Below are 26,605 nucleotides of genomic sequence, written 5' to 3' on the forward strand. Positions count from 1 at the left end.
CCCCCCTCCCCTTTACGCCTGCGAGGGTCGGATGCGTCCGTGCGTCAGGCGGCGCGCGCTGAGCAGAAGGGGGCGGGGCCTTGCGTGCGTGCCTGTGTGTTGCTTTGCCTTACCCCGCCCCCCCCCCGCCACTTTCCCGAGCGCGCGCGCGCCGCGCTGTTGTGGCGCAAAAACCTGAGGCGAGGGAAGGTCGCCGCTCTGTCCCTTCGCCTGCCTCGCGGCTGTGGTGGTTGTGGCGGCCGCGGCGGCTCCAGCAGGAACCCCGCGAGCCCGGGCTATGACCTGCCTCCCGAGCTACCTGAGCGGCGGCAGTCCCTCCGCCGCCCTCCGCGCCTTGCTCAAGCCTTCCCGGAGGCACCAGCCGCCTGCCCCGCCGCCGCCGCCGCCTCACAGCCGCCTCGCCTTAGCGCCCAGCGCAGCCCGCCTGGCCGCGTCGGTGGCTTCAGCCGCCGCCGCCGCCTTCGCCGCGTCCGGGCTCCCCTCTCAGCCGTTAGCGCTGGCGGGGCGAGGGTCTTCGCCGCCGCCGCCTCCGTCCGCCCCTTCCGCCTCGCCGCGCTGCCTCAGCTCGGATGCTTCCTCGGAGCTCCCTTCGCGGTCGGGAAGCGGCGGCGGGTTCCGCCCGGCCCGGGTGGTGGTGGTGGCCAAGACGACCCGCTACGAGTTCGAGCAGCAGCGGTACCGGTACGCGGGGCTCTCCGAGGAGGACCTCAAGCAGCTGGTGAGTGGAGGTGCTCGGGGATTTAAATCTCCCCTTTCGGCCTGCAAATGACCCGAGATCATAGAATGGCAGAGTTGGAAGGGAACCCTGGGGGTCATCTAGTCCAACCCCCTGCAATGCAGGGAATGTGCAGTTGTCCCTTAAGGGGATCGAACCGGCAACCTTGGCGTTATCAGCACCACACACGCACACCAACTGAGCTATTCAGGCTGGATGGGAGACCACCTGGCATAGCTTTCAACTTTTCCCTTTTCTTGCGAGGAATCCTATTCAGAATAAGGGAAGTTCCCTTAAAAAAGGGAAACGTTGGCAGCTATGTCACCTGGAAACCGTTACGGCCTTGACTTCCACGGGTGGGAGAAATGCAGGCTATGTATGTGCTGAATATTCCCCTTAAAGCGAAAAAGTTGGGAAGAGGTTGTGTCCATACAAGAAAAAGAGGCCATAGATACAAACAGATGTAGCATGTGCTTTCATTGAGCAAGCCCACTTAACTGCATCTGCTTGAATATGGGTTTAGTGCACAAAAGTTTATACCACAATAAGTCTTGGTGTTTGTAGCCCAGTAGGCAGCCTCATCTTTGTGCATGTATAAGCCAGACCTTGACATGAACACACACTCTTTCTCTGATAACAAGGTAAGTTAGCACAGGGAGGTGACCGTAGGAGGCAGATACTTAACACCCCAAACAACACCCAATCAACAACTGTTTTATGGTTTGTAGTAGTGGCAATTTGTCAAGCTGGTGTGTGGCTGGGGAGGAGTTCCTTTTTAGTAACAGTATTTGGTGATTGCCTGTTTATTCTACCTACTAACTAAGTATGAAAGAAGCATAAATGTAGTGGGGACCACCCAAACTGACTCCCTCCTTATTATAGTGACTGTGTAGTATCAACAGGTAAATGGGAAAGCTGTGGCCCTCCAAATTTGTTGAATTCCAGCTCCGTCTGCCCCAACCAGTATGGTCAGATTGTAGTTCAGCAACATCTGAAAGGACACAAGTTCCAGAGCCATGATCTATATGCTTACCATAAATCAGTTTAACTTGAGAAACAAATAAAAATGTGTCTGCCCATTAAGTGTACAAGAATTTGGCAGAGAACACTTTTGGGATGAGTGGTTCAGAGTTCAAATTCCTAACTACCAAAACAATTTGGAGTACCATCCTTGCACCTTTTCCAAGAAGGGGAGGGCCAAACTTATACAGTCATACCTCGGGTTGAAGTTGATTCAGGTTGAGCGCTTTCGGGTTGTGCTCTGCGGCAACCCGGAAGTAATGGAATGCGTTACTTCCGGGTTTCACCGCTCGCACATGCGCAGACTGTCAAAATGACGTCACACGCATGTGCGGAAGCGGCAAATCGCGGCACGTGCAGTCGCAGGTTGCGTTCGCTTCAAGATGCAAACGGGGCTCCAGAATGGATCCCATTCGCATCCTGACGTACCACTGCATTTGGATATGGTTGCCCATCTTTTCCCCCCTTACAACTTTTTTGGAGGGCATGTGTACAACTGGAGCAGAAAATGAGTTAATACGGAAAATACCTCATCCTTTTGTTCCTGGTTTTATCTACTCAAGGCTGCATCTGAGGGTTAATAAAACAAAAGAACAAAAAATGACCACAGAATATTAACACTTGTGCAGTTTGGCCTTATGATGCCATCTATTATTTGGTTAATTGCATACAGATTTATTTATTCCAAGGATATTGTCAACTGTCAGTATTCACAACATTATGTTTGTACCATCAGCTATTTGCTCTTTGATGCATCTAATAACTTTTACTACTAAGAAAATAGGTGTTTTATCTGGCCAGCGCTTGGGCTTCAAAAGATCAAGACTTTAATACAGAATCACTTGATTAAGGAAGTGGCAGTTATACATGTTTCCACACCCACAGGTTCACATGGCAGTGACTGCTAACACAGATTCATCATGATTATTTACTCTTCAGGAAAGTACCATCTATTTTGGCAGCACTCAGCCCCAGTCCAACTACCTAACTTGCAGCCATGTGAGGCTAAAATTATTGGCTCTGAAGGGAAGGCAAGTTAAATGAACTGTTGCATACTCCTGATGTGTGTATAGTGCTGTCTTTCACCCTTCTGCCTTAAATATATACTTTGAGGCTATAAAAGAGATAATTGATCACATAAGTATAGTTTATGTAATACATTTACTGCCTCATCCCATCTCAGCACACCTCCTCTATAGCAGTCATAGACTACTGTATGCTGCTGACAAAGATTCATTCCACCCACGCAAAATTATATCACAGGCCAGATTCACTATGTTGTTAGCCAGTAATCTGATAATTCCAGCTATATTATCTATAAAGACACAGCTGTTCATCCTGCTTTTTTCCTGATTGACCCACTTTCTGTCTTGTTTCCCTTTTTCATCTAATGTATTATGTCCTTTCTTTTGTACAGTGAGTCTGTGAGCAGGGCACGAATTATTTTAACAATTTTAGGCACTTTAACAATGATCAGATTGCTAGGGGGAAGGTGGGGTTTACATGTTTGGAAAAAAAATTGAGAGCAGCTTGGTTCATGTCAGTATACAGAATGAGCTATCAAACTGCTCTAGAGACCCTGTATTCATGAAACTTCCAGCAGTGTCAGCGAGGCTTCCTGGTTCATTCTTTATGAAATATATATTGTTATGATCATTAGGTTTTCTAAATAATATCTTCTGATCAGAATGGATAAAAATGAAGGCTTAAAAATAATAGCTTGTTAGAATTAAATCATAATATGCTAAACTATTATAATATCTCAACACTGAATCAGTGGCCCTCTATTAGGGTTAAAGTGTGCTTTTCTAAGTATCTGAAGAAGCATGGTCAAGCATAATAAATGTCACATAACTAGTCATATACTTTAGCAATGGTTCTCAGGCTCCCCCCCCTCCCCGGGACCATTTGGAAATTGCTGAGAGTCTTTGCAGACCACTTAATGATTTCCCCCTTCCCTGTCTGTTGTGGCAATTGTAATGCACTATGCTAGATGCTGGATGATTTTAATTGTACTTTTACAGACATACTGCAGACCACCTGCACGAAGCTTCGCTGTTTGGAACTCTTGTACTACACTGTGGACTTGATACTGGGAGCACTAGGATCCAGCCCTTTATTCCCAGGAAACGGCATCCTGTATAATAGGCTAATGCACACTGTTTATAATTAAGTGTGTAAATGTATACACATTTATCTGTCTTTAATAGGCTTAACTTATTTTTCCGCCTCCCTCCTAATGCTTTCCCCTTTGTGTCTTGTGTTTTACATTCTAAGCCTGGGAACACAGACTGTCTTATCCGTGTGATACTTTTTAAATGAACAGCAGAATCAAAATGTTTAACAAACATGCATAGGATTGCGGAGGTTCATACACAGTGCCCACCTCGGTGAACAGGCATTTTGTCATATAAAACTGTTCTGCCACGTCATTTGCTAGCAGCTTCTACTGCTTTGAAATTGGAAATTTTAGGTTTTCCAGTTGCTTGACTACTGCTTTTCTGTGAGCGTCAAAACAATTTCTTTCTACAAAATAAGTGGCTTGCTATAGAGCAGTACTCTCACACAGTCATCAGTTACTGGCTGCCATGGAGCCAAGGACTGGCTTCTTTGTAGGAAATATGGTGCCATTAAGCTTGCTCTTGTCATTCTAGTCTTGCTCTGCTTTTGAGATGGCAGCAGAGGGGATTGTGGTGGCAGCCCTTTAAAGTAGTATAACTCCTCAAATTCTATTCTCTTCAGAGGCTGCCTTGGCTTTGGAAACAGTAGTTCTTAATCAGTGATATTCATTCTGCTCTGATTCTGCCAGTTGGCTAAATCTCTTAGGCTTTCTTTTCCCACAGCCTTAGAAATTCTCTTACTGATGTGAAACACTTTTGTATATTCAGTTCCGGGCAAAGTAGATACAAAAGTAACTTCTTTGAACACTGTTGTAGTCTTCTTTGCATTATCTTATGAAATGTTTGCTGTATTCATTGTTCTCAGTGGTTTTCTCTTTACATATTTTCCTTATCTTGCATCATACTAACAGAGAAGCACAGAGTTTTTCTTCCTACCTTGCATGTTCCTCATACAATTTCTTAGCCAATTTCGTAGGTGTGTATTTGTTATTTTGTGATGTACTTCTCTGAATGCTTAGCCTCTCAACTGGTTATTGTCAAACATTTCAATTTTTCTTATTCTAATCATACCTATCCTACAATGGACTGTTCTGCTTTGAGGGGTTGCAAGTACCTGGCTTTGTGGCTGTTCAAAAACTTGTTTGAAGCATTTCAAAAAAAAATTTAAAGCACTCTCCCAGCCCTTCTAAATAAACTTTTAGGTGGGAAGGGCTTGCGGTTTTTTTGCTTGATATATTGGCCAGCCAATCAGTACTGTAAATTGGACTGCAAATCCCATCCTGGTAAGAAGTTCATATATGTAGTGCAAACATAGTGAGTGTGCTTCCATAGCATATTCACCACTGATATTTTTGGTATTTTGATGTATCCCAGAATATCACAGGCTTTTTGCTCTTAAGTTACCTTAATTCAGTTCTTTGCACATATTGTGATTGGTTTTTTACATTGTGCCCTTTTATCTTGTTAACTTTGCTGAAATAATGTTGCAGACGCAGACCTAATAAGCAAAGAAAAAAGGTGATTTTAAAAAATACGTCTGGAGTCTACACTATGCAAAAGAACAGAGGCTCCATATTTTATTTTATTTGTCTTGGCATGTAGCATCGCTGTAAACTAATATTTTAAAATCTTTGCTAACCTTGCTGATTTGGTTTCTTGCAAATTTTCCACTTGTGTCCCTCCTTGAGCATCTTAAAAGCAGAACATGATAGGATAGATTACAGAAAGATTGGAACTCTCTTATAGATCTTTCCTTTCTGGAGTTTGTTTCTGCCAGGACATTCTTAACACTGTGAGTTTACTTTGGTTTGGACATACGCAGTTCATGAAAAAGATTGTGATAATGAGTGTTTACATTGTCTTCTGACAGGACAATCCAACGTTCAGGCTCTTTGAAGACATCATTTTCAAGTGAAGCAATATTTTCACTGAACAAAATTCATTTCATTGTGTGGTTTGTTTGAGAAACTGACCTCTGAAATGACAATCTTTGGAATCTTTTGACGTACATGAATTGACTTGATCTTCAAACTATTGTCATGGCAACTCTCTTTAAACAAAGGTGCTGTACACAAGGTTGTGGAATGTCCTGCCATGTGATGCCCAAAATCTTCCTGGCGCAGTGCATTTGGAAGGCACTGAGGCATCGCTCCTGGTGGGTGTAAGTTGTCCACAGCAGCTGGCTCAGCACGCAAGCCTGGTAGACCATCTTGGTATTGGTCATCAGCATCACATTATCACACACCCCTTTTTTGTTCAGAATTTTTATGGTCACTAAAATTCTTTTTTAAAACAATTGAGAATGTTGTTTTTTATAACATTTTACTAATTTTCCAAAAATAAAAACAACAACAGTACAAAAACAAAACAAAACAAATTGACTTCCCTCTAGTCCCTTCCTTGGTTCTGTTATTTATCAACATAGTTTCATTGTCAATTTTGCCATTTCAGCATATTCCTTTAATTTAACTTGCCAATCCTCTTTATTTGGGACGAAAACAATTGAGAATGTAATGTAGTATGTGTGTTACTTCTGTTGGGGTATTCCTGTGGAAGGATTAATTTAGAGATTGGTTCATTTAGTTACATGGTTCCATTTCATTCTCGCCTTGTTTATACAACTTGCTGCCATGTGGCTTTTTGCTCACCTCCCCACTGAGTATAGTGTGATACATTTGCTGGATTTTTAGAGAACATAGATGTGCCATGAAGGAAACAGGTGGTTCTGTTCCTGTCTTTTCAGTTTAGTTCCTGCCCTGACGTTCATTGTACTCTGTTGCATGTTGTACTCTAATGAACACTTACAGAGCTAAGACAAAATTAAGTGGCAGCTTTTCATCCACCTTCCCACAGACCTATGTGCTGTCACTATATGTTTGTAACATGTACAGCTTGTATGTTAAGAATATAACTTACTTTAAACATGCAGTATTGAGAGAATTCGGACAAAATTCTCAGTTTATTCAAGCAAGTATTTGTAAGCAGATTGAAACCTGCTGAGAATTGCAATCAAGTAAACAGGCTGGCAGGCCAAAATTCTGAAGGCTAAGGAGAATTACAATGAAGTGTGCTCACAAAAGATGGTGACATTCGTAAAAACGAATTTAGGCATATTTTGTTTCCCTCTTCTGTAAGCTCAGTGACTTACTTGATTTTATTTTATATTTTGTTTTGGGTGACACTCAGTGGCACATGAACAGACTTCCTCTTTCCTCCATACATGCTCCTCCAAAATCTGCTCCAGAAGGATGGTGGCTTTTCTGGAGCTGATTTTTCGGGTGCTCAGAATGCTGCAGCGGAGGAGAAAAAGAAGTAGTCATGTTGTGCAAACAGAAATCATTTGTGCAATCTTGCAAGCATCACTGGATGTTTCTCTGTTTTTATTCTTCGATGCATGTGAAACTCCTAACTTTCTACAAGTTTTCTCCCTACTCTCTACAAGTTTTCTTAAGCATTTAGTGGTTTAATTGCTGATGTTTTCCTTATTTTTGATCATTTTGTCACCTTGGGCACTTTTCTAAGAGTTATACTGGGATAAAAATTTACTTAAATAATTTTTTTTGTGTATATTCAGTGGTCCCCAGAAAGGCTTGCCAGTGGTGGCCAGAAATTTTTCTTACTAGAGGACAAAGACCTCAAAATACACAACCACAGGAGTAAGAACTTTTTAAAAGTTGGCAATAGTATAGGTACACAGAGTGCCTCTTTCAGTATGGTGTCATCGTGCTTTTCGTGTAGTATCCTCTTGCCAGGTACAGTGGTGCCTCGCAAGACGAAATTAATCCGTTCCGTGAGGCTCTTCGTATAACGTTTTTTTCGTCTTGTGAAGCAAGCCCATTGACAGCTTAGTGGATTAGCGCTATTAGCAGTTTAGCGGCTTTTAGCGATCAGCTGTTAAGCGGTTTATCAGCGGATCAGCTGATAAGCGGCTTAGCGGCTTAGGAAAAGGGGGGGGAAAGGGGAAAAAACAACAACAGGAACTCGCAAGACATTTTCGTCTTGCAAAGCAAGCCCATAGGGAAATTCGTTTTGCGAAGTGCCTCCAAAACAGAAAACCCTTTCGTCTAGCGGGTTTTCCGTCTTGTGAGCCGTTCGTCTTGCGGGGCACCACTGTAGTAGATAGAGAAGTAACAAAGCCAAGCTTCTTTAGTGACTAGAAACAGTTGCCAGTCCGATGCTATAACGCACCATGACAGGAGATACTGCTCCTAATTTGTTCTAAACTGCTGCTCTCATTTCATCCCAATTCAAAACTCTTAGTAAAACTTATTTTAGGTTATATCTTATTATACAGTAGTTGATTGCAGCGTTTGAAATTCACCAGGCGCATTTTGTACCTGGCTATTGACCACTTGTGACCAAATGATCTGGAGGTGCATGCCTCGGATCTTGGCTGTTTTCACACACTAACAACACATCCTATATAATACTATTCGTTATATTTTATCTGCACAATCAGAATGAATTTCAGGAACCAAATTGTCGCAAATGGCATTCCGTTTTGGCAACTATAACCCTGGTTTAAGGAGCCATTTTGCACCTAGCTCATATATTTGAGTTTCTAACACTGGTTGAATGGTATGTCAGAATCCATATGGCTGGTAGAATAGAATGTATACTGGAACTTTTCATTACAATGGTAGTGTTCCACATGCTTATATGCAGATTCTGAATTTTGAGCAACATTTAAATACTTTCTCGCTTGCTTGGTTTTAGAGAATAAACCATTTTCATGTTTCTGACAGTTCCAATTTTCCATAAATAAATTTAGCTTTTTCAAGCTTAGCTGTTTACATACTGTTTTCACATGCTTAGAAAATTACTGCCAACTTCATTAGATTTTGATTTTTGTCTTTCACAGCTTGCATTAAAAGGCTCTAACTACAGTGGGCTACTGGAGCGACATCGGATTCACACAAAAAATGTGGAGCATGTAGTAGATAGTTTAAGGTAAGGGTATGTATCAATAATAATGATTATAATAAAAATAAATAATATAATAAATGATTTCAGAGAGCAGAGGTTCTAGGAGTTTGGCATATAATTCTAATGCCCCGTATATGAAATTATAATTACTCTGATCCAGTAAACCATGTTTATACATATTTGGGCTGGGCGATATCTGGTTTTCAAATCATGATATATCACCAGCTAAACTTCACAATATACCAATATATCACAATGTCTGAAAAAAGGATGGAGCTGTGTGGAGGCATTGGCAGGCTTCATGGTTTTTCCTGCATCATGGTTTTTGCTGGTGCCTGCTCTTTTGATTTGCTGCACCCTGCAGGAGGCAGGGGAGAGCTGAGCTGGCAGAGTTAACGGGCTGCAGGAGTTGAGAGAAGCATTGGCTGGCTTCACAGTTTTTCCCACATTGTGATTTTTGCTTAGCACACATAAACACACACATCATGATTCACGATATATTCCCAGGTCAAAAAGTATGAAATTGATATCAAAATATGGACGGTTTGAGGTGATTTATCATCCAACCCTAATACATATGAAGGGGACTGTATATATAAAAGAAAGGGAAAACTGACTCTTTGCTTCTTTTTCTGTTAGCAGCCCTCCACATTCAGTTTCAGAAGTTTCTCGTAGTTCAGACAAGATAGTTGGGGCATTTTAGTTTAGAGGAGGGGACATGATAATGATGTATAAACTTATGATAATGGTGTATAAAATTACACTTGGTGTGGATAAAATGGAGAGAGCAAAATTATTCTTTCCACATAATACTAGAACTCAGGGACATACAGTGAAGCTGAATATTGGAAGATCCAGGATCAAAAAAAGAAAATACTTCACATAGCACATAGTTAAATCATGGAATTTGCTCCCACAATAGCTTGTGGTTGCCACCAACTTGAATAGCTTTATTTCTATTAATTTATCTAATCCTTTTTAAAAAGCCACCAGTGGATATATTCTACCCCTGCTGTATTGCTTTGAATACCAGTTTCTGGGAATCGCAGGAGGGGAGAGCGCTGTTGCACTGAGGTTCTGCTTATGGTCTTCCCATGGCCATCTGTTTGGCTACTGTGAGAACAGAGTCCTGGACCAGAATAGCGTTAGGCTTGATCCCACAGGGCTCTTATGTTCTCTGTTGAAAAAGATGTACAAAGGTTATCTGTATACAGTTCTCTGCATACACAAGTGTCAGTGTGCATTCAAAGCTATTGTTGCATCATTTAACCAAACTGGACAACAGTAGGATATTGTTGAGTTTTTGACTGACCTTGTAATCAGTAGAACATAACCGGCAGTCTCACTTTTGAGTTAGTTTTCAATTGAACAACATAGTAACAACCACAAACTATTTTTGTTTGTTTTTTTTCTTTCAACAATACACACACACACACACACACACACACACGATTGTCATAAAACCTGCAAGTGGTTTACACAAAAACCCCTACAATTACTAAAAGATGGTTAGAAGCAGGTGTTTAAAAAGCATTCAAAAGATAATTAAAGTCATCAATAATCTAACTACAATTTTAACTACAGTTTACACTACAGGTTTTGATATATATATATGCGCAGGTTTTGCTGACACTAGGTTGAGCTCTTCCTGAATAACAGCCCCAAAACTTTTGATACATAATCCTGTGATAGTACATCAGATTTAGCAGTGGAAGGTGATGAAAGGGAAGCATTATAGCAAAACCCCTTCTATGTAAATCAAGAGTAGTTAGTCTGTTGGCCTTGAAGTTGTTGGTCTCCAACTCCCTTCAGCCACAGCAAGCATGGCTGATAGACAGGGAAGGTGGGATGTAGTCTATCAATATCTGGAGTGACACAAGCCAGCTGTTCCTGGTGTAAAATAATTAGAAGTTTTCAGGGAACTGCTAAGTAGAGTTTGATGCAAGTGATAGTTATCTTCCATGGGACTAATAATAATAATATTTTTTTATTTATACCCCGTCCATCTGGCTGGGTTGCCCTGGCCACTCTGGGCGGCTTCCAACACACACACAAAAATCATAATAAAACATCAAAATTAATAGTAACAATCAGATCCTATATAAAAAGTCACAATAACCCAATATTCATACTTGTGGTGTGTTTTGCTTCCCTTTCCTGAGGTTATTATCAAAGTTATATAAACTAGCTTTTTAATTTGACAGTTTGCATTCCTTTTAAGCCCTTCAAACCTGACTAATAATCACTTGCATTTCCATAAATCTTCAGGAATGAGAAGATTGAGGTCCGACTTGTGAAGCGCAGAGAATATGATGAAGAGACAGTTCGGTGGGCAGATGCTGTTGTAGCAGCAGGAGGTATTAACTTGTGAGTGGGGATGGGTATTTTGAATTACAACAAACTTGCAGGAATAATTGTTTAGCAATACGAAGAATTGATCAGTTGGCTTATCAATAAATAAGTCTTAACCTGAACTACCAGAATAAGTTGATTTAGTGTCAACACACGCAGGGGTCTGGAATGTAACCCTTGCACAAAACACTCATTGCCTGTGTACAAATTATGAAACATTCTGTAGAGGTTGTTACCTAGGCTTTGTGCACCTGTTTTTCTTTTTCTTCAAAGGTATAATTCCCTTATGGCAAATTGAGTTCCGCATCAGAATCTATTTTCACTCTTAATTTTATACAATAATGGTTTAAAAGTTTGAGCACAAAATTCTCTGTACTTGATGCTTCCATTGGAATATTTAAATCTTATGTAAAAGTAATCTGATCTCAAACTATTTTTCATCTAGGTGATGGCACAATGCTTTTGGCAGCCAGTAAGGTGTTGGACCGGTTAAAACCAGTTATTGGAATAAACACAGACCCAGATAGGTGAGCCTAAGACTTACAGATACCTTGTCATATTGTAAACCGCATCATTAAAAGTCTAGTGGCCTGTGAGTGCCATGTGGGGCATTTTCTGTCATTGATATGCATACAGTGACTTCCTTTGCCAGTTTATTATGTACATTATTCACAGTTTTTCCTTGTTTCTCACAAAATTGATTGCATATTTGTGACTTCTGCATGGGTATAAATGGTCAAAGTTAGGTAAGAGTAGCATGGACAGAAATTGAATTTTAACTATACTGTCCTGCTAATTTAGGATATATTTTAACTGGGCTATTGTGTAGTATGCTAACTATGACTGTAGATCAGGGATTGCCAGACTGGCGCCCAGAGGTGCCATGCTGCCTGCAAAGGTCTCCATTGTTGTCCCCAGGCAGGGCCCTAGCTTTCATTTTAAAACATAGCAAGACTTTAAACCTCCTACAAAGAAAGTTATAAAGCAAAATGTGCAGGTACACTTCTAAGTGATTTCTGTAAAATGAGCAAGCCTGGCTGCTTCTGCCTGTCAGTGCTTTTAGCCAATGAGTGAAGTCAGAGCAGTGATTGATAAATGAGTTGTTTAGAAAGCCCACAATATGAATCCTTGGGACCCCAAGGAGCTGCTGTTTCCCCCTCCCATTTAACACACTTTTCCTGCTTATTTTCTAGGCAGAATTTCAACAGGTTAATCCTTTTCTCGTGTGGAAACACAATTATGTGAAAGGCTTCACCATGATTGTACACTCTCTAATTTAGCGTTATGCCCCCATGGCAGCCATTTTGTTGTTTTTAGTTACTTCAATACATGAAAAACAATTGTTGGAAAATAGAGTGCCTAGGCATATCTTGCATAGAATGCTGTCTAAAAGTGAAAATTGCCCAGCTAGCTATGATAATGTAATCCAGTATTGTATTACTTATTCCCTTTTTTTAGAATGGGTGAGAGGGAACAGATCTTTGCCTGAAGGAGGTAACAGAATACTGTGATTTCATGCCTTATTCTTGCCTTGTTATGTTATATTCAGATCTGAAGGCCATTTGTGTTTACCTGTACGATATACACACTCATTTCCAGATGCTCTACAGAAACTCTATCGTGGTGAGTTCAGGTAGGTTAGAGCTTACGTATCTCTAAACAGTTGTTTTAAAGAAATGTAATGTTTTGTATTAATACAGCTATAGTAGGGAACAGACCTGAAGACTATTTGTTCCAGCTCTGCATCAATGTGGGAACCAATGTGTCCAAAACAGTACTTAGTGTGATTTGTGGAACAGTCACACATTTCCGTTTTATACAGAATGGCTTGGAACTGGGAGCACAGATTAAAGCCAAAGGAGTTATGCGGATGCAGATTTTTTTTTTTAATGTTCAGATTCAAGGGGCCACTACACATCCCTAGAATTTATTGAGTCTGCAGTCCATATCAAAGTAGTGCAAAAACATTTATACTCAGCCAGGTCTTTGGCTGATTATTTTATTGTTTTTATCATTTTGTGTTTTTATGTTTTAAACCACTCTGTGATCTTTGAATGAAGGATGGTATATAAATTAAATTATAAATTAAAATGCATTTAAAACATAAAGTGTATACATTTATAGACCTTTCTGTACTAGTACTATAATACTGAATTTGGCCCAGTAGCAGATAAGCAGCCAGTGCAGATCTCACAGATAAGATATTTATATATGCTTCACCCTACAAGCAGCCTGGCCACAGTGTAATAATAATAATAATAATAATAATAATAATAATAATAATAATAATAATAAAATTTATTTATATCCCGCCCTCCCCAGCCGAAGCCGGGCTCAGGGCAGCTAACAACAATAAAACAGTACAAATGTACAGCACAAACAACACTCTAAAATCATTCATTATAAAATTAATTAAATTCAAGCCACTGGCCACCATAGGTCAGAGCTCCGCGAAGATTGCCAAGGGAGGGAGTCAGGCTGTGCCCTGGCCAAAGGCCTGGCGGAACAGCCCTGTCTTGCAGGCCCTGCGGACAGATGTCAAATCCCGCAGGGCCCTAGTCTCTTGTGACAGAGTGTTCCACCAGGTCGGAGCCACAGCCGAAAAAGCCCTGGCTCTAGTTGAGGCCAGCCTAACTTCTCTGTGGCCCGGGACCTTCAAGATGTTTTTATTTGTAGACCGTAAGTTTCTCTGTGGGGCATACCAGGAGAGGCAGTCCCGTAGGTACGAGGGTCCTAGGCCGTATAGGGCTTTAAAGGTTAAAACCAGCACCTTAAACCTGATCCTGTACTCCACCAGGAGCCAGTGCAGCTGGTATAGCACCGGGTGAATGTGATCTCACAGCGAAGACCCCGTAAGGAGTCTCGCTGCAGCATTCTGCACCCGCTGGAGTTTCTGGGTCAGTCTCAAGGGCAGCCCCACGTAGAGCGAGTTACAATAATCCAGTCTGGAGGTGACCGTCACGTGGATCACAGTGGCTAGGTCAGGGCGAGAGAGGTAAGGAGCCAACTGCTTAGCTTGGCGGAGATGGAAAAATGCCGCCTTTGTTATAGCTGCAATCTGCGCCTCCATGGAAAGGGAGGTGTCGAAGATTACACCCAAACTCTTAACGGACGGTGCTGGCACTAATTGCGCCCTCGCAAGAGATGGGAGTTGCCCCCCCAATCCCATATTGTCCCGTCCCAGCCACAGGACCTCTGTCTTCGAAGGATTTAGCTTCAACCGGCTCCCATGTAACCATCCAGCCACAGCTTCCAAGCATCTGGTCAGTGTGTCTGGGGCCGAGTCAGGATGGCCATCCATCAACAGATAGAGTTGGGTGTCATCAACAGCAGACCTTCCTTTCTTGAAGCCTGCCTTACAGCAAGATATGATTCTTTTGTGCAAACTGTTAGGTACACATAACGGTAGATATACGGTAACTCCTGAAAGTGAACTCAGCTGGTAAGTGCCCAGCAGGATTATAGACAATACAGGTCACTGACAAATAAGAGGGAGCTATCAACACACTTAAAGGAAGCCCGGAATTAGCTAAAATACAAAAGAATTGGTGTGTGTGTGTGGTTTAAAACAGGAAGAAAAGAAACCCTAAAACAGCCTAAGGAGGACTAAGCATGCTCAGTGATCACAGAATTCCAAGAATCTGTAAAGGCATGCGGGAGTGGAATGGAGCGTGGTGGAGGAGGACATGACTGGAATGCTGAACAGGTCCCTCTTGTAAATAGCTTTAAATGATAGTGAGTTCTTCCTCTCCTTTTCCAGTATTACAGCTCAGTTTGTTCAGGAGGATGGGAAAGGAAAGTGATCCTTCCAAATGCTTCTGGACTCAAACTCCCTCAGCCCTAACCTACATGACCAGTAGCCAAGGCTGATGGGAATTGTAGCCTAGCAACGTTTGGAGGGACACAGATTTCTCATTAACTTTATACCAGTCATAATACCTTCATATAGAATGAATGGGATTGGGTTTTGTTTTTTATCAACTGGTTTAATATGTATAGCTTGAACACCACTACCATAAAACTGGTTAATTAAATAGGGTGACTTTCTGCAATGTGATCTTATAAATGAAGTTGGGACTTGTTTTGTTTGATGTTACTAAGTTTTGTATGTAATGAAAATCAGTAAAGATAAATATTAAATTTAAAAATAACTTGATCAATAATGATAAATGTTATTTTTTTTAAAAAAAACTTTATTGTTGTGTGCAAGAAACAGAGGTAGAGATAAGTGATAACCTTTAGGTGATATTATCAGGGACTACCCAGGTTCTTTTTATAACTTTATATTCACCAAAAGAACTTCTCTGTTTCACCTAGGGGCAGAGGCAGAACTGAGTTACAACTAGTTGTTGATTTGAGAGATGGGGAACCCTCCATTTCAGGGTCAGGGAATTTCCAGCTTATGGGCCTAATTAGGCTGGACACTAGTCCTTCTTTGGACCACAAGACTGTTTCCCTCAGACTTTGCCCACATCTGACAACATACAAACTCCTGATGGCTCTTTAAAGCAGGGCTTGCTGACAGCTAGCCTGGGATCTCCTGCACTAAAAAACCTAACCCCTGGAATGGTCTCTGTTGAATGTCTGATAACTTCCCCCACACTGTCTTGTAAGTTTTAGAGTTTAAAAGCTTACATTGTATTTTGTAACATTTTGGTTGGCCCAGTAAAGATTTTATTTTCTTGAACTATTGATTCATACAGAAAAATTGCCATACATTTCAGTTTGTTTGATTCTTGTGCTATTTTCTCCTTTTTAAAGATGGCAGTGGCGGCAACGAATCCGTTTATATCTTGAAGGGACTGGCATTAACCCTGTCCCTGTTGACTTGCATGAACAGCAGCTGAGTCAAGAACAGCACAGCAGGGCCCATGTTAATGGAAGATTTCAGGATCAAAGTGAGTATAGTTTCAATCCTAAAATATAATCCACTCACTGGTGTGCAATGATCTTTTGTTCAATCTTGAGATGTGATGTTAATGCTAATCTCAAATATGTAAGAGAAACATGTTCAGAATAGAAGGTAACTCGTCGATTACGTGCAAGGCCCTCTTCAATAAATGAATAGCCAGACTTTTGTACAATGAGTTCTTTCACATCAAGTGTGTACATCAAGAACCTCTTTATTTTGCTCCTGGTAGTCTTCCATATCTGTGTTTATTCACACAAACCTCTATAATAATCTTACCGTTTTGGTTTCTGGTGATGCTTATCCTGTTAGCCTGTCAGCACTGATTTGCCTATATTTGCAGGGTCTCAGATATCTGAACCACACCTCTTGCCAGTGAGATCATTAAATGAAGTGTTTATTGGAGAATCTCTCTCATCCAGGTATGCTAGAATCATAAGCATTTTTGTTTGGGACTGTTTGTAAACTTCAATATCCTTTTTTCCCTTCTGTGTTTAATAATGTATGCAAATATATTCAGACTTAATTACTGGATCCAAATTATACATTTCTGCAATTTCCCAAATCTGTGAGAAAGCAGCATAGTTCTACATATATATTTTCCTATCATGTTTCAAGAGGACTTATTTGGACACACAAATTTGACTTTGGATTCTTTTCCTGCATGTAGTGTATCATCTTGCATATCAAGCATGTTATTGAAGTTCTGATCTTCATTGTTTATCACTGACTCCAACCATTTTTTGTAACTGGCTCAAACTGTAAAACAACCTGAAGGGTTATCTAATAGTACACTAACTATTTGTCACCCCCCATTTCCACAGTGTATGACAAGACCTTTCTGCATGTTGCTGTCTAAAACATATAACACCTTGTATGTAATTAGTAAAAATGGGGAAATGATTTTTAATCATGGTGTTCAAAACTGTGACATATTTCTCTTAATTGCTGACACTTTTTCATCTTTCAGTTCTTCCTTGCTTCATGCTTCCTAACACAGTATGTTTTATGTAGGAAAGGAGAATTGAAGCTTGCTGCTTCCCCTTCCCCCCAAAAAATATTAAGCAGAAGGGCATGGAAGATTGTGGAGATCATTCATTTTCCCTTGCTGGAAGGGATTAAGCATGGGAGCAATACTACCAGTTCCATCTAATAATGGGGATTATTGAAGAGTTTTGAATGAGCAGGCCCATAAGTGTTTTGTGAGTTGAGAATTTGAGGTGTGTGGAGATGACTGAATGATGATCATGGAATGGGATTGCTTGGTCAAGTGGTGGATGAAAAGGTGAATGTTAGGCATGGTAGACATTTTATATTTTATGGGGTGTAAATTTGGGAAGTGTAGTAGGGAATTGTGGTAGAAATATCTGTTTAGATGCCAAATTGAGTATTAGGTTGTTGGTAGCCAGTTTGATGCTCTTCAGATTCTGTTGGACTACAGCTCCCCTCATCTCTGACCATAAGCAACGCTTGCTGGGGCTGCTGGAAGTCATTGCCTAACAATATGTGGAAGGCATCATGTTGACTAGCCTTGGTTTAAGTAAAATGAATAGTTTGGAAAAGCAAAACTGGGGGTGGAGAACCCATGCTCCACCAGAAGTGTCTGGATTCTAGCTCCCATCCGCTCCAGCCATCATAGGTAGTGGAGAAAACTGATGGGAGCTGTAGCCCAGCAGTATTTGGAGGGCCAGAGGTATACAAGTTACAGGCACAAATTCTATTATTTGCAGTTCAGTCTTAAAATTCCTTTTTGATTTCGATGGCACATACATATGGGAAGAAATTACTAAAGCTGTGTGCACTAATGCTGCAGTGTGGGAAATACTTATACCCTGTCCTATTAACTACAGATGAACCCACAGAATTAAGGTAGAAAATTCTAAAAGGCTTTCAAAATGGCTTGCTATCTTACTAACAATTTGCTGTATTTTTGAAAATTGATGAAAACTTACCAATCAAAAATCAACCTTCTTGCTTCATTAAAGAACTGCTGTACTAAATTTAATGTGAAATTTTCAGCCATGTTTGAAATTGCCCTTTTAGATTTGTACGTGCCTGATGTGGGGCTGTGTTCTGTCTTATTCAGGGTGAACTATAAGTCCTGCAAACCCAGTTTTAAATTCTCCCTTCATAGGGCCTCTTACTATGAAATATCAGTTGATGGTGGTCCATGGGAGAAACAAAAGAGCTCAGGTCTCAACATATGCACTGGAACAGGATCAAAAGCCTGGTAAGTTTGGTGTAGCCTTAAAATGTTAGTTCTTTGGCTTTTCCAATAGGAGTAATGAGTAAACACATTTTCATAGGAGATTGTTGTACCACCTTGAAGAAATTAGTACACTTGAGTTCTATCAAGCTGCAATTCTATACAAACTTGCCTGGAAATTAGATCCATTAAATCCAATGAATCTTAATTTTGAGTTGGCATGTATTGTGTTGAGTTGTTTGGCTTCTGGGTGCCAAGCAGGTTTTTTTTTTCTTTGCAAAGGATGCAACTTCCCCATGCTAAATTGTGGCTTCTTTTGAAATTCCAGCTTCCAAAGCACTACGTTAATGCAGGACTGGTGGCTACTGTTGTTAGGGAAACAGAAAATGGGATGGTGGTAATTTTAAAAATGGGTATCCAAAGTTATGTGATTCATTAAATTGTGGTTTTAGTCTCTAAATTCTGTAATAACGTTAGAGTGTGCTACATGTGTAGACAAATAACCAATTTGAATGCTAATACATGGTACACCTCTGGGACTGTAGTTCTTCAAAATTAAGGTGAGGATGCTTGAATGCTCCCCATGCAACCTAGCAGTTCGAAAGCATGTCCAAGTGCAAGTAGATAAATAGGTACCACTCCGGCGGGAAGGTAAACAGCGTTTCTGTGCGCTGCTCAAATTCCTGTTGGGTTGATACTTTCCAGTGTTTAGGAGATTTCAAGTTTAGGGTTTTTTTGAAGTCAGAAGTTAGTTGTAGTAAGGGGTTGAAAGGAAATGTTAGTGTTGCTTCCAGTTGACATGAAATCTGTTCCATTGAAGTTATGCAAGTATTTTTTCTCTCCTGCTTTTCAGCTAGAAATTGGCTCCCAGTTTTTAAAATCCTCTACATTTAAGACAGTAGAGAATGCTAGAGAAAGGTTTGGGAAGTCTCCCAGCTGGATCTAGTCCAGGTCCTTAAGAAGTACCTTCTTCCACATAAATACTTCCTGTATCTGAATATTCTATTCAGAAGCCCTGCTCCGTGTGTCCCTGCCAAGTGAAAGGAAGCAGGTGGCAACTGGGGAGAAGATCTTCTCCATGGTAGCATCCTAGCTACATTATATGCCTCCAAGAGGGGTCACCTGGCACTTCATCTGTGATCTTTTTAGTGTCAGATGAAGGGCTTTAAAAACAACTTTTAATCTGAGCTGCTAATGATTTTATTTATTTATTTTACTGGTGCAAAGCTTTTTGGACAGTAAAATTCAGTTTTTGTTGCATTTTAAATGTATCCTAATATTATTCAGTAAGCTACCCAAATAACATTTGTTGGTGGGCGGCCATATAAAAATACTGTATAATAAAATCCTTGTTTTTATTTCTGTTTGTAGGTCTTTTAATATCAACAAGGTAGCCAATCAGGCTGTGGAAGAAATCCTTAAGATTGGTGAGTTACCAGCACCATAACTATTGACCAGCAAATGCAAAAGATAATTGTATCTAATAGAAGAATTGTGTCTAATTCTTCCTTTTTTTTCAACAGCTAAAAGTTATGAGAGCTTAAGGCTTCCATTGAACAAGGAACTTGTACAGAAAGGTATATTTGACTTTATCATAGTTTCTGAGCTTATGGGCAATATGTTTCCTTTTACCTTTGCACAGGACTTTGTTTTTCAGAATTGTAGAAATGGACATTATATTATGTATTTAGCTTTCACATCTAATGTTACTCAGTTCTTTGATAGGACAGGCTAACAGTTTTTTAAATCCTCATAATTAGAGTGAAAATAGAATATGCAGGCAAATATATTTTCACAAATCTTTCAGAATAGGAGTGTAAGTCATTTGTTATTTAAAAATCAAAAATCTAGCCATTAAAAGCTCAGCTGATTTGAGAACTTACTATTTATTGCTTCACACACGTGCAGAAGCTGATTATCTAATTTGTGTGCTTTCAGTAACAAATGGATATAATGAATCACTACTGTATAGTCCAGAGGAACCCAAGATGTTTTTTAGTATACGAGAACCTATTTCAAACCGCGTTTTTTCAAGTAGTCGACAACGGGGTTTTGCTTCAAAGTAAGTATTGACTGCAGGTGTTTGGTTTAAATTCAAGATTGTGACAAAATATGTAACTACAGTTTTTCAGAGAATAGGAATCCTACTTTCAATCCTGTGATTGAAATGGATTTTTTATTTTATTTTACCATATCATAATCATGGTTCCCAGTTTGACTGACGCTGCTATCCAGTAAGCATCAAGGTGACCCATTGCATCTTCGAAATTGTGAGGAATAAATACTGTTTTAAAAGTTAAATCTAGAGTTTCCTTAACTCATAGTATACCATTCCATGGATCTTTCCTTCCTAATGGTGTTGGCCAGATCTTGTATTGCTGCATCTATGGAGAAGGCCATTTTAGAGTGAGTAGCTCTGCCTAGCAAGTCTAAAGGCAGGGCTGTTAACATTAGCTTTATCCTATAATCCTGCCTCCCCCCCAAAAAAATATTTTTGCCAGTATTATCTTTCCTTCATTTTAGCTTAGTTATAGAGAAGCAGAAAATACCTTCCTGGTGTTTCTGATGAATAGTTTTTACATCAGGGTTCCCTCCCCTCATCCAAAACACAGAATAGTAATTATATTATTAGATATTAATATGGTTTAATGTTTTAAAGCAGGGATGGGAAGCCTGTGGCCCTCCAGATGTTGTTAGTCTCCTATCAGTCCCAGCCAGCATGGCGAGATCTTACTTTGCATTAGTTCTGAGGGACTTTCAGTCTGCAGGTTTAATACTGTTGCTCATCCCAAATGCATCTACATGTATGTGAACCAGTCATGAATCCCTCAACGGTTGGAAGCTTTATTTAATACTGCTTTCCTTTCTACACATCCTGAAGCATTAAGCTTTTCAACAGCCCCCCCCCCCACAAAGTTTAAAGATAAGTTATTAGGAACAAATGCACATTTGTGGAATACGATTCTGACATAGTATCTGTATTTTGCTGTTGGGTTAAATTGGCCAGCTGAGTAGGTGTCATTTGACAGATGAGATATTAAAACTAGCATACCAGTAAATGGATTTTCATTTTTAATTGGTTAAGTAGGTATGACCTCATTTTACTTCCAATAGTGTAGAGATTAATAGTGATAAAATTACTCAAGCATGATTTTTGTAAAATAGTGTATTTCTTCTAGCTCCCATTGTAAATGAAACTGTTTGCTTGATTTGTAGGTCTGTAGTAGTGTTCTTTAAATGTATTTTCAGAGTTTGCATTCGCTCTCGTTGCTGGGATGCCTGTATGGTTGTAGATGGAGGAACTTCATTTGAATTTAATGATGGAGCAATAGCGTCAATATTGATCAATACAGAAGATGCACTGCGTACTGTTTTGCTAGACGAATGAAGACAAAGTTTGAACTACTCACAATTCAAAGAAGGGATGCTGCCTCATTTCAGATGTGAAACTTGCTCTTTCATATAGACAGACATTGGGAAGCAACAATTTAAATGGCTTTTCATTCCTTTTGGATGAGTAATTCTTGGAACACCAGTGTTTGTGAAGCCAGCAAAATCGTGACTCTTCAAAATCTTAATGAATCTGGCATGATACTTTAAAACCTAAGACAGGGCTTGGAACAAGTTGGTGTTAATAAACTGTACAGTTCTGTAGTAGCTATCTAGTACTGATTCTGCAAAATGCCTTGATTCCCCCCTCCCCCATATGTATTTCATTGGTTTCTAAAAGCAAATTATGTTAAAAGTAATTAAGCAAAAAGGTTAGGTCAGTTTTTGAATTTAGCTACCCAAAAGTAACCCTTTTGTATACACCCAAGAATTTTACTTTTCTGATTGGTCATGTTTGATTGTAATGGTTTCCATTGCTTTAGTTTTTCTGCAGTTCAGTACCATAAACCCAGCATCTTGTGTCTAAGCTTCCCAACCTCACCAGTTGAATGTTGTGCCTACTTTCTATATGAGGAACCTATGGCTTTCCAGATGTTGCTGGGCTGCAACTTCCATCAGCCCTGGCTGGGACCAGCAACATCTGGAGGGCCACAGGTTGTCCACCTGTTCAATAGCAAGAATAAAACTCACTTGATATTATCCCCACTACCTCTTGAAAATCTGGCTTGCCAACAGTTTCAGCTGTGGTTTGAAAAATGTGTTACGGTAGATTTGTGATAAATTTCCCCACCAGAAAGCATATAGTAATGATTTTTGGCACTCGGTCTTGAACTTCCATTTATTTAATTCGGCACTGTCTGGGTTCCTGATTGGGCCTCTAAGTTATGACCCAGGAGTAGACCAGAAGGGAGAAGTTCCTGTGGTCCATGCTGAAGCCCTGTTTTTGCTGGGGGAAGAGCGTGAGCAATGTCATAGCCAAGTGACAAGCCTCCCAGCCATGTCAGAAGGATGCTTTTCTGCCATCCCTTCCCGCACAAATAAGTCCCCTGCTTACCAGGGCTAATTAGTGAAAATACATACCATTCCTTTTTAAAATGCAGTTTGTGAGACACTGAATGCTTTATGAAATGGGTACAAGGGGGGGGGGACTCCACTTGTGCATTGAGGAAATACTTGGACATTTTGAAAAGTATTTATTTTTCAATGCAGCCTGTATTCAGTGTTTTTTAAAGGTACATGATTGTGACCAATTTGAGCAAATTTCACATTGCTGGAACTCATGTTCTTTTGCTATGTAGATGAGGCATTACAAACCATAGAACTGTGACTTAGAGCTGACTACTCACCATTGTTTGTTTGAACTAGCCATATGATTATCTGCAAACACGGTATTCAGTAGTGTATTGTGTAGTTTATTGGTTGATGCTACTAAACCCATGCACAGTGCAGTTTTTTGAGAATACTGCCCAATGCATTCACTGTTTACATTTTAAATAGTGGTAATGAACCCTCGGCGTGAGTCAGGTAAATGATGAGGCCTGTTTAAAGTACACAATAAGAAGTTCAAATAACCTTATGTCTTCAGAACATAACATCAAAAGTTAAAGTTCAGAAGCAGTTTTGAAAAGATGGTGTAAGTCTATTTTACAAGGCCACCTTTTAAGAAAAGAAAAAGTGAAGCCATTATACTAGCTCCTTAAACTGCACTGTGAAGAACTTAATAGAGTCTTGAAAGCTCCCACTTAAAATATGTATTGTACAAAATTTCCCATCAGTCGAAGTATCCAGTGATCTGTATTGGTACGGCTGGGGCTTTACAGGTTGTTTGGAAATGTAGTGGGTCCACTGAATTCAGTGGAACCTGCTTCCAAGTAAATCAATTTAAGATGAGGAATGGTAACCACAGAATGTGAAAAGGTGCTGTAATAATTTGAAATGGAGAAAGCTGTGAAATTCGTCTACCGAGATTGCAACTGTTTTATGAACTTCTCGATCTAAATTTTTTAAATGACTAAACTTGGAGCATGATCAACCCACACCATGGGGCTAATGCCTGTTCTTGAAAAATTCTGATAAATCTCACCAGAGCCTTCCCCTACATATACATACTCCATGTTTCCTGTGTTCTGTCCCACTGCCAATACACATAAAGTGAAGGGATGGGGAAGCAGGGCTGTGTGGGGATTCTGTACCCATGAGGCAAATAGATCATGGCTCTCAAAATAAAATACTCTATTATCTTCTACTGTGCCAAAGTGATGAAGTCTTTAAAGTGTTTTATATAAAGACAAGTACTTAGGCAAGAAGCTTACAAAGTTGTAAGCAAGGGAAATTGCTTACTCAAACCTATTAGCCAAAAACAATAGTTTAAATGTAATGCAGACCTTCAAACGGAAAAAAGATCAAATGATAGCTGTCCTTCAGGGTGATCTGAAATGTGAATTTGCACAGATGACAAAATAAAATACTATACTATTATTGCACAATTGAAGTGTTCCTGGGTGCCCTCTACTGTCTTGGTTTGTGACAGGCAAGCATTGTACTAGAGTTTTTTGAGTGTCTGTGTCAAACATTGATAAAATCATAAGGTGTGGGTTGTTGTTTTTTTGTTTTAGTGAGCTTATTGGGGGTTTACCCTGAACTTTATCAACCACTCCTCTTTCAGCCAACCCCCTCCCTAAGCAAAAAAAATCATTATTATGGGGAGTGGGGATAGTAGCCATTGAAAAGGTACCCGTGGACTTGAGAATGTGGCGGCAGATTATGCTTAGAGCATTTCCTGCTACAAATCATGGGCACTTTCCTGTGTGCATGGAGGTGCTTTTTGACCTCTTCTCTCCCCTCTAGTTTAAAAAAGAAATCTTTGGAAAGGAGTGCTGCGTGGTATAAGAACAGAGGTAGGACATGAGCCACAATTTGTGTTGAGCCTTGCTTGAAAGAGACTGTACTTTGTGCTAGCGCCACCCTTCCAAATTGTTTGCTTGTGAAGTGGATCCACTTACTTTGTTCTGATGACTAGATGCAACAAATCTGGTTCCAAGAAATGGGGAAATACAGGTTACAGTACAGGCTCATCTGTTTCTTCCCCCACCCCCCTTTTGCCCTGCAAAGTAGGATATAGCATGTGAAAGTGGTGTGGGCAGTTGTGGTGTTGGTCCCCTGTTGGACTGCTCTAATTATAACCACCATGGCTATATTTGGTGTAATTAAAAAATGCACACAAAAATCCAGATCAATCACAGGTCTCACAGCTTAACATGTACTTTGGCTCTAATGGGAACAGGGGGTGAAGAATGTTCATAAAAACAAGACAATCTTTAGAAAGACAATTAAAGCTATTTAAAGACGTATTTCTATATAAATTGTTTGGTGTTAAGGGAGCTGATAAGGCAATTTTATATGTGAAATGTGTGCAAGTATGAAAGCCAACCTATCCCCTCCTAAAATGGTCTAATTCTAGCATCCTGGACTAAAGTGTTCCTGTTAATATTTTAACCAGGATTCCGCATCTTACTAAAAATAAAGGTGTTGATATTTGGTGTTACTGAGAAATAATGTATGAGGTGGATAACAATTAATGTAATAAAGGTGAGCTAGTGTTTTGGAAGTATTTTATGTGTCTCTGATGCTTGAATACTACTTCAGATGTAAATCTCCAATACTTGTTAGACAGTGTTCTTGGCCATATATATACCGTAGTTTTCGCTCCAAAACACGCACTTTTTTGCTCCTAGAAAGTAAGGGGAAATGCCTGTGCGTGTTAAGGAGCGAATGCACGGATCGGAGCCATGGCTGCCGTCAGTCAAGCAAAGCGGGAGCCGCTTACACACACTACGAGGCTCTCGCTTTGCTTGCTTTAAAGCGACCTGGAGCCGGGGAGGAGGGAGGGAAGGAGAGCCATGGCAGCAAAGCGGGCAGCAGCCGCTTACACGGGAGGAGGGACAGACGCTAGCAAAGGTCCGTGCGCTCTCTAAACAGAGCAATGAGGCTGCAGAGGGACGGCAGGAAAGATAAAATTTAAGCAACCAGCAGCAAAATAAAACCAACCTCGAGCTCTGAGCCACGCAGTGAAAACCAGGAAGTTAAAAAAAAAAGGCTGGGGGTGAGGGAGGGGAAAACTTTGCAAATCCCCGCGTCTCAGCTGATCCGCTGGGAGGGAGCAGCTTGTTTTCAGGCAGGATAGATTCGAGCATTGTCTGGGTCCTAGGGCCCCTACCACTTTTTTGTGCTCCATTCTATTGCTGCTGGTGGCTGCTTAGCACTCAGGCTGCAAGGAGGAGCGCTTTTACACAGCTCATGGTGAATCCCCTGCAATCCAAGTCCTCCTCACTTGCTCAAATCTATTCTGCCTCAAAACAAGGAGCGGAAGGAAAAGGCTGCAAACTGTTAAATGGAAAAAAACCCAGGCACAGGGCAAGTACCTTAAGTATACCTTTAAAGCAACAGTGCTCTTTCCCTCCCTCCTCCCCGCTCAGCTCGCCGAAAAGCTCCTTCTCCATGCGTGCTCCTTGTCCCTTGAGTGCTTTTCCTTCCCTCCCCACTTAAAACGTGGTTACAAAGCATGGATCCACATGGATCCTCAGGATTTTTGCATTGGGCTACCCCAAACTCACCATCAGATCACATGTCTGTGGCCACAGCATGAACCATAAAAATCATGCACCCACTGTTTCGTTCAGAATATTTTTTTCTTGTTTTCCTCCTCTAAAAACTACGTGCGTGTTATGGTCAGATGCGTGTTATAGAGCGAAAAATACGGTATATAGATATAGATATAGATACAGTTGTAGATATAGATAGAATACTGTCCTTCATCTGTAAATTTCAGAGCAGTTCACATGAAAATACAAGGTAAAAACACAAACCTATGCAGTTCCTTATGAATCCCAATAGCACTATCTTAAATGTGAAAGTTGCTTTTACTACTGAAATTATGTACTTGTCAGTGCTACTAGTGTGTGGGGGGG

General features: G+C 40.5%; 1 protein-coding gene across 3 annotated transcripts; it reads left to right on the forward strand.

The window, feature by feature from the left end:
- Nucleotides 1–277: 277 nt before the first annotated feature.
- Nucleotides 278–25,248, forward strand: NADK2 (NAD kinase 2, mitochondrial; the record flags this gene model as incomplete). Of its 3 annotated transcripts, none has more annotated exons than XM_081881544.1 (12): nucleotides 278–718; nucleotides 8,717–8,805; nucleotides 11,050–11,138; nucleotides 11,579–11,660; nucleotides 12,683–12,766; nucleotides 15,895–16,031; nucleotides 16,386–16,464; nucleotides 18,129–18,272; nucleotides 19,620–19,675; nucleotides 19,772–19,825; nucleotides 20,187–20,310; nucleotides 21,498–25,248. In XM_081881544.1, 12 exons carry the CDS (start codon nucleotides 278–280, stop codon nucleotides 21,634–21,636), a joined length of 1,518 nt encoding a protein of 505 aa, XP_081737670.1. In that variant the 3' UTR covers nucleotides 21,637–25,248. The 3 variants fall into 3 exon arrangements, with proteins under 3 accessions (XP_081737670.1, XP_081737671.1, XP_081737672.1); XM_081881545.1 differs by having other exon boundaries at nucleotides 18,177–18,272; XM_081881546.1 differs by lacking the exons at nucleotides 278–718; nucleotides 8,717–8,805 and having other exon boundaries at nucleotides 11,050–11,148.
- Nucleotides 25,249–26,605: the final 1,357 nt, after the last annotated feature.

The sequence above is a fragment of the Podarcis erhardii genome, assembly GCF_964252035.2.
Source record: "Podarcis erhardii genome assembly, chromosome: 11".
NCBI classification, from domain to species: Eukaryota; Metazoa; Chordata; class Lepidosauria; order Squamata; family Lacertidae; genus Podarcis; species Podarcis erhardii.